This window comes from Ictidomys tridecemlineatus, chromosome 1 (genome assembly GCF_052094955.1).
Source record: "Ictidomys tridecemlineatus isolate mIctTri1 chromosome 1, mIctTri1.hap1, whole genome shotgun sequence".
NCBI classification, from domain to species: Eukaryota; Metazoa; Chordata; class Mammalia; order Rodentia; family Sciuridae; genus Ictidomys; species Ictidomys tridecemlineatus.
The window spans coordinates 195,495,985-195,505,849 of NC_135477.1; the positions used below are offsets into that span (position 1 = coordinate 195,495,985).

At 49.1% G+C, this 9,865-nt stretch overlaps 1 protein-coding gene across 2 annotated transcripts; it reads left to right on the top strand.

Annotated features, from left to right (window-relative positions):
* Positions 1-2,667: 2,667 nt before the first annotated feature.
* LOC144364879 (E3 ubiquitin-protein ligase RNF187-like) lies at positions 2,668-7,858 on the top strand. 2 transcript variants are annotated; one of them, XM_078014946.1, is made up of 4 exons: positions 2,668-2,860; positions 5,886-6,107; positions 6,750-6,769; positions 7,217-7,858. In XM_078014946.1, exons 1-3 carry the CDS (start codon positions 2,792-2,794, stop codon positions 6,750-6,752), a joined length of 294 nt encoding a protein of 97 aa, XP_077871072.1. In that variant the 5' UTR covers positions 2,668-2,791; the 3' UTR covers positions 6,753-6,769; positions 7,217-7,858. The 2 variants fall into 2 exon arrangements, with proteins under 2 accessions (XP_077871072.1, XP_077871062.1); XM_078014936.1 differs by lacking the exon at positions 7,217-7,858 and having other exon boundaries at positions 2,678-2,860; positions 6,750-6,997.
* Positions 7,859-9,865: the final 2,007 nt, after the last annotated feature.

Sequence of the window (9,865 nt, forward strand, 5' to 3'; positions counted from 1 at the left end):
TTTCTTCCCTGCCATTTTAAATGTATTTTTTTCTTATTTTTATGCTAAAAAAAGGCATCATTGTCCTTCACTTGACTTCCTTAATTCCTATGAATATAGTCTGGTGCATGAATATCTGTTCAACTTGGTGTGTCTGTGTGGAGACAATCATTGGAGGATCACATTTTTCTGCCTTTTTATTCTATCTCACTCAAGGTCCATTCAAGTCTTTGTTTCTTTTTAACATGGGAATATTGAGACCTAACTAAAGTGTGAGACTGAAAAGTCTTTCACTTTCTCTGCTAATTTTTATTGAAGTCATGAGGACTCTTAAATGGCATCATTCTTACTAGCAGTGCCTTACAAGATTACACTGAAATTCATTTGCAAAATATTCTATCTCATTTTTTAATGCTTTTCTGGATTTTGACAATCTATGACTGTAACTTATAACAATTTCATTAAAATTTGAAAGGAAGTACTATTATTCTTATAGATACTAAACTTTGAAGATCAAAATATATGAAGTATTATTTAAATATCCAATTAAAAGCCCTCATTTCTTCTAGAATCCCTACATTCAATTAAATACTGTATATTTTTTTCAAAATGCTTTTCTATAAAATAAGTTTTTCTGCAGTTTTATACTCATATTTTATATGACAAGTAACTTTATTAGACTATCAAGCTTTCAACCAGAACAGTGTTGAAAAAATGCTGAATAAAATATAAAATGGAGATAAAAACATCTTTTATGACAGCTAAAACACAGGGTTCTCACAAGAACATTTTTGGTATTGATTTTTGAAAGCAAAACTATTTCAACAATGGGGAGATCCTATTGGGTCCTATTTAGCATCTTCTGCTGCTTTTCTTTTTTTCCCATTGCTGGACTCTATCAGAAGAGTGTAATACAAAAGACAGGCTTTCAAGAGAAAAAATAAATAAATTGAAGAAAACTAAAATTGATTAAACTAGCAATTTTTTAAAATGGTGTTCAATACAGTTAGAAGGATTTTTTCCTGATTTAATCTGAAATTACATTAGAAGGCATTTGACATTTGCACATTACCTTCATTCAAAGAGATGTTTTAAGTTGTTAAAGAAAAAGACAAGCATGCACAAGTGCTCTGAGACCAGAAATTGTTTTTAAAAATCACTGATACTGCTATTAAACTATAGTAAAGATTGATTATTCTTTATATAAAATGCTTGGAACCAGAAGTGTCTTAGATTTGGTAATTTTTTTAAATTTTAAAACATCTGCATATACTTAATGAAAAATCTTGGGGATGAGAACTAAGTGTAAACTTGAAATTTATTTATGGTTCATATACTCCTTATAGACATAGACTGACAGTGATTTTACACAATATTTTTAGCTGACCTGCGTTTTGACTACATTTGGTTATATGAGGCCAAATGGAGAATTTTACATTTATGAAACGTGTGAGCACTTGGAACATTTCAGTTTTGGATTTTCAGATTAGAGATGTTTATCTTTATACTAATATACACAGAGAATCAGGAGGAAAGCTGATGAGGAGGAAAAAGTCTTCGAAGACTAGCTGAGAAAAAGATGAGGAGAGAATACTGAAGAGAAGGAGAGATGACTATAAGTAGAAACAGAATATTTGAGAAATTGAAGAAGAAGATAGTGATATCAAAGAATTCAAGATTTCTTCCTCTATAAAAATCAGAGAGGGTTTATGCCTTTTATATTTGAAGTTTAAATACTCACTGAAAATATTTGAAAGCTGGCATCTATGCAAATCTATAAAATTTGGGAGGGCTGGGAGAAGTGCTGAGGACAGTGTGGCATTGATATTTATTCTATCTGGTGGGAAAATGATGTATTTGTCACCAGATAACAAAAGCAAGAAGCAACAAGAAGAGATTGGAGACCTTCATCACATTAAGAGGGGGAGAACATGATCATCACATCAGTACACTAGATCCAACCCTCTTGCTGATGGAGCCCAAAATTTCTGTCTTGGGGACTAGGTCTTTCTTTCATTGTACATCCTGCAGACCTTTGAGGTTCCTGCTATCAACCTGGTTCTGGAACCTTCTCCGCTTGCTCTCTTGTGGCCATTTGATTGAGCAGAACCCACCACCAGAATCTGTCCATAGCTGGGTCCTGAGGCCCTGGAGCTATTTTTGAGAGAATAGATAGCCAAGTCCCTGGGGACCAAGACAGTTCTGCTTGGTCCCTGCTGAGCAGAGAAGAGACAGGTCAGCTTTATGTGTTTGCATAACAGCCTGAGTGTTGCTAACAGCCCCTTTGGGGACTATACACCTCAAGCATGGGATGTGGGGGTCACTGCCCATTCACAGTGGGAGGTGAGGGCAGTTGGCTGCCTTCCAATCCCAGTGTGGAGTAGGTGGCTTGTCCTGTGGTGTGGCTGGACAGTTTTACCATTGGCTTCCCCTTCCTGGCCAGACTGACCCCAGCAAGGGCCAAGCAGAGCACAGAAGAGGCCAGGCAGCCTGTTGGTATGGATACAGTTCAGCTTGGGGGGCCTGTTCAAGAACGTGGGGTTTCAAAGATGACCTTCAGAGCTGCCTTGGCTGGTACCAGTTCCTTCTGAGAGGGTGAAGTGCCAGGGCATCTGTTGCTCAGTAGCACCTGCAGCCCTTTTCTTTTTTTGCACGGTCTGTGGCTGGAGACCATGTTCTTGGGGATTATTTCTGGGACAGTGAGACTTTCTGGAATTGGCAGATGTGAGGGTCCCTGCACTGATCTGGTCCCCCACCCATCCCCAAATTACCAGCTTCTCTCTCCTAGGAGAACAAAGGGTCCGTGGAAATCATGAGAAAGGACTTGAATGATGCCCGGGATCTGCATGGCCAGGCAGAGTCGGCGGCTGCTGTGTGGAAGGCAAGTGGGGAGCAGGTGGTGGGCTTGGGATCTTGGTGGACTTGGGTGCCAGGAATAGGCTAGGCAGCTGCTGGGCCTGCTTGGCTGAACCTTTGAGTGGACTGTAGGAACTCCAGGGTGGCTTTCTAGATGCTTGAGGATGTTTCCCAAGTAAAGTCTAGCCAAAGCAAACAGGGATTCACTTTTCCCCCACATTTTATGTGTAGTGATTTGTTAAGTATCCTGGCTGCTGGAACAAGATACTAAAAACTGGGGGGCCTGGAAATCAGACATTTGTTGCTGCAGTTCTAGAGGGTAGAAGACCAAGGTCATGGAATTTGGGGGAATGCATCATTCAGTCCATAGCACTTGCCTCTGCTCTCTGGGGCCTTACATTGTTGTCCCCCAAGGTGACCGAGCACTATAGTTCTTTTCAGTCAGTTGCCAGCAGAACTACACATTAACTTGACCTCTCTTAGGTGGTTTTTCTTCTTATGTATTAAAATCTATGACCATTTTCTCTAGGTTTCACAACTTTTTTAATCATGTAGAAACAAAGCACTTCCGAAGACTGCAGAGGTTCTGAAGCTCTCGGACATGACCAGCCCCTTGAGGCAGAGGCCACCTGTCCTGTCCAGGGGTAGTGTTCACTGCTCTGGGTCAGCTCAGCCCTTGCTCCCTGCACAGAGCATGAGGTGGAGATAAAGGGGTGATCTCTTCCTGTTTACCATAGAGAGCTGTGGCCAATACTCTCACATCAAAAGACAGGCTGGCAAGCAAATAGCATGGCATGTTAATTTCATCTTGGCTTCACATGATGTGGTACCCTTGAGCTTGAAGACTCAAGAGATCCAGGGTGAACTTCCCATTTTTATGCTCAAGTGTGATGTAGCAGGGGCAGCAATGCAGAAATAGGTCTAGACAGAAAGGATGTGCAGGTAGTATTAGTAGGCTAGTAGTGATAGGCTGGGGAGCCCTGCAGGCCTGTTTGTGCAGTGTCCTATCCTCCCAAGTGTGGGAAGGACCTTCTGAAATGGATCTTACGAACTACTGTGAGCTGGGCAGATCAGAGGATTTCTCTATGACCAGTGCCAAGACAGAGTAGAGTACTATTTTTAGGCTTTATGGCTTGCTTTGGGGAAGATGGGTTCTAGTTTCTAGGATCTGCATTGAGGAAAAGAAATTCTATTTCTGTGTCCTGCCTTTGGGAAGACGGGTGAGAGAGGAGGTCAGAGAGTGGCTTTGCTTCCAGGCTTGCACTGTGGGGTAATCATCTTCTAAGCCTGACTCAACTCCCTTGGACAGTGGCAGAGAGGTGACAAATGGAGCATTTGATGCCTGCTGGACCTCTGGCAGCACACACCACCCTCTGGGGTCAGTCTGCACTTTGTATTCTAAACAGTGCAATCTGCAGAGTGCTATGATGCTGCCTGGCCCTTGGGAGCTCCAGCTTCTCAGTGACCCTGCCGTCCCAGAGGACTTGTTTGACCCACAAGTTTCAGCAGCCTGGAACTTTCATCTGACTTGACTTAGGAGAGGGTGGTGGAGGCATTGAGAGAATTCTGAATTCAAAGAAAGGACTTTGTGGCTCACCATGCTGGCCGGTCAACAGGGTCCTGCTGGTATTTGTATTCTCTCAGCCATAGAAGCATTTGCCCTTTTCAACCACAGGTGGCCAGGGTGGGAGTCCAGAGCCAGGTTGGAGACGTGGGTGAGGCTAAGTAAAGTCAGTGTAGCTTCTTTGCTCCTGTTTCTAGGTGAGGTACTGGCTGAAGGGTGGCCCATGGCTTTCACCCCTGGTGCCAGGCGAAGTGCAGCAGGGAAACTCACCAGGAAGGTGGGTGTATGTCCTGAGGCCATTGAGGGTCATATGCCCACAGGTCACGGGCTCCTTGGCTCTGGAGTTGGTTCATCTTCAGATGTAGCCCAGTGCTGGTCCCCTGGAAACCTGCATGCTGCCCAGCTCAGATCAAAAGTGTATCTGTACCTAGCATGCAGATGGTCTCTAGTCATTATTCCTGAACAGTACAGTTGAAAAACTATTTCACAGTGTTTAGGCTGTATTAGGTATGTCTGAGGATGAGCGCTAATCATGCAAATACAATGCCATTTCATAAAAGACCCTTGAGACCCAAGAGTTTGTGTCCTGAGGGGCATCTTGGAAGCAGTCCCCCAAAGACATTGAGGGAGAAAATTCCCTGCTCTCTTAGGGTCCCGGGCTGAGCCTGAGAGTTGAGATGATATAAGATAGATCACAGAAGAGCGTGCACATTCATTGGCATGAGTTTTATGTGTCATTGAAGCTGTTGGGAGGAAGTGAAGATCTTAAGAAGCAGAGTCGCAACATCCCTGTACCAAAACGGATAAAGAACAGCAGGCTGTGAAGCAGCCGAGTTGTTCAGCAGGCAGGGGGATGAGTTATTTGACAGGGTCTTTACAGAATCCTCTCAGCCTCAACCTCATCCTCAAAGATAAGAACATCAGTACTTTGATGAAGGGAGAGTGTGCTGCTTTTTTTGTTTTAAGAAAATACTCAAGCCCAAGTACTTTTTAAAGATAAGAGGCTTACTTAGCTCACCTTTCTGGGGGTTGGAGCAACCCCCTGTTTGGAATCTGGTGAGGTGTTGGGCAGCATCCTCTTGGGAAAGCTCAGTCAGTCTTGCCTCCTGACAGCTTGCTCTTGCAAGAACCACTGAAGTTCTGTGAGACCAGCACTGGTGCCTGCCTGGCCAGGGCCCTAAGTGGCCTAGTGGGCTCCTGAGGCCCACCACCTCTACCTTCCCATGTGGAATGTTGGGGGAGGTGCCTAGACCCTGGCAGAGGGCACCCTTGCCATGGATTCTCATCTGCTTTGAGAGTGTGGAGGTCAGACAGTCTGTCGCACCTGGGCCTTTGATTCGTGATGTCTGGACAGCCCATCTTGGGGTGTCGTATTCTCAGCTCCTTTTAGAGGGCACAGATTTCTCCTGGCATTGGGAAGGGTGGGACAACTTTCTCATGGGGGCCATGGAAGATGGGTCCCTTCTGCCACCTGCCCACCCTGCAGGGGCATGTCATGGACCGCAGAAAGAAGGCCCTGACTGACTACAAGAAGCTGCGGGCCTTCTTTGCTGAGGAGGAGCAGCACTTTCTGCAGGAGGCTGGGAAGGACGAGGGTGTCCCAGAGGATGAGCAGGCTGACCCAGCTGAGCGGTTCCAGTCCTTGCTGCAGGCGGTGTCGGAACTGGAGAAGAAGCACCGCAACCTGGGGCTCAGCATGCTGCTGCAGGTATGTGCAGTGGGGCTGGGTAGCAGGAGGCCCAGGTCCCTGGGGGGGGGGTGCTCAGAGAAGCCCAGAGCCATAACCTGGATGGCCAGGCTGTGGCCTCCTGGGCTGGACCTCAAAAATGAAGAGGTGGTCAAGGACAATGGCATGAGGGAGTTTGACACTGGGGAGCGCACAGTGCATCATCCCTAGCCTTTGAGGGTGGTGGAGGTGTTTGTATCACCGATATGGAAACATCAGAGGCTGGCCCCATGCTGAGGCTCTGTGACACTCCTTGGTGTCAGCCCTGAGGCCTGGACTGAGCCTGAGACCCCCAGCACTCCCTCTGGGCCTCTGCACTTGGGTCTACTGTGACAGAACCTGAAGCTCTTAACTGCGAGGCCTTGGTTTTCCTCCAGCAGAGGTCAGCCTGTTCAGCCCAGCTGCTGCAGTGACCTGGTGATGGGCTGTGGCCTTGGGGAGACAGGGTTGGGGCTTGGTGTAGGGGGGGCCCAGTCACAAGATTCTGGGTGGGTTGTGCCCAGGACAGTAGTTGTCTGTCTCTCTGTCTATGTCTCACTATCTATGTCTTTCTGTGTATCTCTATCGCCTTCTTGTCTCCCTGTCTCTCCCTCTGACTCTCTTCCCTTCTCCCCTCCCCTGCAGTGATGGCACTGGCCCAGCAGGTGGGTCCCCAGAGTGAGAGCAGAAGGCTCTACCTTCCACAGCTGGCCTGCAGCAGCCCCACCTGCCCCACCCCTCGGTCCCTCTTCCGGGCATCACCTTCCATCCTGGACGGATCCTCAGCTCCACTGGCACTGACAGTGCTTGGGCGTGGGGTGAAGCATTGTAGGTGCCCATACCTTTGGTGTGCATCTAGTTCCAAGTCTCAACAAAGTGTCATTTCAATTTTCCCCAGGGCGTGAGTATGTTCAGGGATGTGCCAGTTCTTATCAAAAGCCAGCCTTGGGACACACTCCCCAGTGTGTCCCAGCCCTGGCCTTGTTGTTCCATGGTCCTGTTCTCCAGCTGGCTACGGCTTGGGGCCTGGTGTGTGGGCATCTGGCATCAAGGGCACCAAGCACTGCACCATGCCTAGGGCAGGCTGCTCTGTGAACCTTCTTCCCTTCCAGGGGGCTGGACGCCTTGGCAGGGCCCTGGGACACACCAGGAAGGTCACATTGAGGGGTTAGCACCAGGGATGCAGCTCTTGGGGAAGAGAAAGTAAGTGGAGTATTCTCCACCCTTCCTAGATTGCCCTTCCTCCCTTGGGGTCCTGGCAGCTCTGCCCTCCACTTCCCCTTCCTGTCCCCTTCCTTCCTGGCTTGTGGCCCTTGGTGCTCACAGACACCTGAACCTTCCTGGCCCCTCACCCCTGGAAGGCCCGTTCTCCCCAGGGTACAGGGGGCTCTGCCAGCCCTCCAGCCCACCCCATGTTCCACCTTGCTCATCTTTGGCTTCTTGCTTCCTGTCTCCTCTGATAGGTGGATTTCACAAAACTCGTGACAGAACATGTGGTGTAGCAGTAGCGTGGTTGCCCGTAGCATTGTGTGTAGATTAGTCCACGTGACAAAACCCAGACCAAGTGAGCAAGAACAGGAGGTCAGGGTGTGCAGATGCAGAGCAGCTAGGTTTGCCCCAGTGCATGAGTCGGTAGCTGGGTTGCTGTGAGTGGGGCCCGTTTGGGGAGGAAGTCCCTGGCCTCAGGTGGGCTGACAGTCCAGCCTACCTGTGTGGGCCAGATTCTGGGTGCCGAATAAAGTGGGTTTGCTCCAGCCTGTTTGCTATGTGTTCCTCCTCTGGTCTGTGTGTCTGGGTGGCCTCTTCTCTTGCCCCTGACCAGTCTCCACTGGGGGAGAAAAGTTACTCGTTGATACTGGTTAACATAGGGCAGACTTCACTCAGCACCATCGAGATTGCTGACTGGCTTACTGCAGCAGGGTCTTCTGGTGGGGAGGACAGTTGGGGCTCCACTCCAAGCACAGTGAGTGTGAGTAGAAGCTGATGGCCAAGGTGGAGTGTCGTGGGCTAGAAGGTGACTAGGAACAGACACAGGTGAGGGGCTCTAGCTGGACCCAGCTGACAGGATTCTTGCTATAGGCAGGCCAATGATCAGACATCACCTAGGGGTGGTGGGGTGAGGAACCCTTCAGATACCCAGGGTGGCTGTGTATCCAGGGTGGGGTTCCCTGTAGCCCAGAGAGGGAAGCCACAGCCTCATGGGTGTCAGAAGAATGGGATGAGGGGTGGGAGGCAATGGGAAAGCAGCCTTCCCCCTTGAGATCTCTGCAGTCTGATGGTGTGGGGGGTGGATGTGGAAGTCAGAATTCTTAAGTCAGTTGTGGGGTGGAAACTCTCTCCTCCCTCTCACAAGTGGCAGATGTAAGGAATTCTGAACAGACTAGAACACACTGCCTTTTTGTGTCATGGAAAGAGTGACTGGTTCACCCTGATTCTAAATATTGACCTTGGTAAAGAGCCTAATGAACATCCCTGACTGGCCCCTAAGATGTGTGATCAGCACTAGGAGTTCCCAGGGCCCTATCCTCAGGCCTCCGTCTCCAGCAAGGCCAACTGGATCTTGGAAAAAGCAGTGCTTAATGAGAAGGCCTCCAACCTGCATCCCAGCTGCCCCCTGCCAGCCAGGCCTGAGGCCTCTCCACATAAACCTGAGACAGAGAGACATCCACATCTGGCTCCAAGAGAGGAATGCACAGTGTGGCTGGCACAAGAACACCTCCACTCTACCCCATCTCTTGCTCAGCAGAAGGCTCCCTTCTGTCCTGTTCACATCAATGCCTGTGCCCAGTGAAGCCTGGCCCTATCCATACCTTCTAGCCTCTGGGCCTCCCTTGTCACCAGGCCCTACTACATCTGGCCCTTGGCCTTCTCACTGTGGGGGAGTGGGCCCCTGCCCGCAGCCTCCCTGTACTGATAGCCTTGCCCTCAACTACACCAGTGGGGAATGGGCCTTCCTCCCTTGTCTTTAGATCAGACTCCCACCTGGTGAGGGCTACTTGTAGTGCACAGTTGCCCCTTCTCACTGTGTCCTCCTGTGGCAGGGTGGCAGGGGCTCCCTGAGTTCCCTCTGGTCTGGTGAGAACCTGGTCCCATCAGAGGTTCCAGTCTCTTAACTTTACCCCCCAAAGGCCTCACCTCCTAATGCCATCATGGGGTGGAGAGGATTTTGGCATAAGTTTTGTGGCATCAGGATCCATACCCAAAGCCCCAAAAGCTCAGGTTCCCAGGGAGAGGGATGCTTCAACTCATGTCGGTTTTTCAGTAACAAATTGTGCACCCACAATGGTTCCTCCCTGGGGGCTGGTGGAGATGAGGAAGTGGCTGCCCAGCTCCAGCTTCCAGCTTTTGCTGCTGGTGCAGAGGGTATGTTACTCCCAGTGTCTGGCAGCATCCCTCAGATGAAGGGCATAGTGACCTGAGGACCAGCAGTCCCCACCCCATGGGTGTTACATTCTACAGGCATCCACTGCCACACACCCACAAAGGTTTACATGCTTGGTGTCCCTATACTGGTTTGGGTCAGGCATGGTGGATATCCAGTGCCCTTTGCCGAAAGGGTGGAGGGTGCAATGGAGATGGGGACACAGAGGTACTGCAGCCTGGGAATAATAAGATAAGCCAGATGTGTGCCACATGGGTACCACAGAAAGCATGGAAATGGGACCAGACTTAAAACGTGCACATATAACAGCTACCCATGGCTTGAAACAGTGGAGCCCAGAGGACTGGATGCCTGTGGGACAGGAATAGTGGAATGGGTT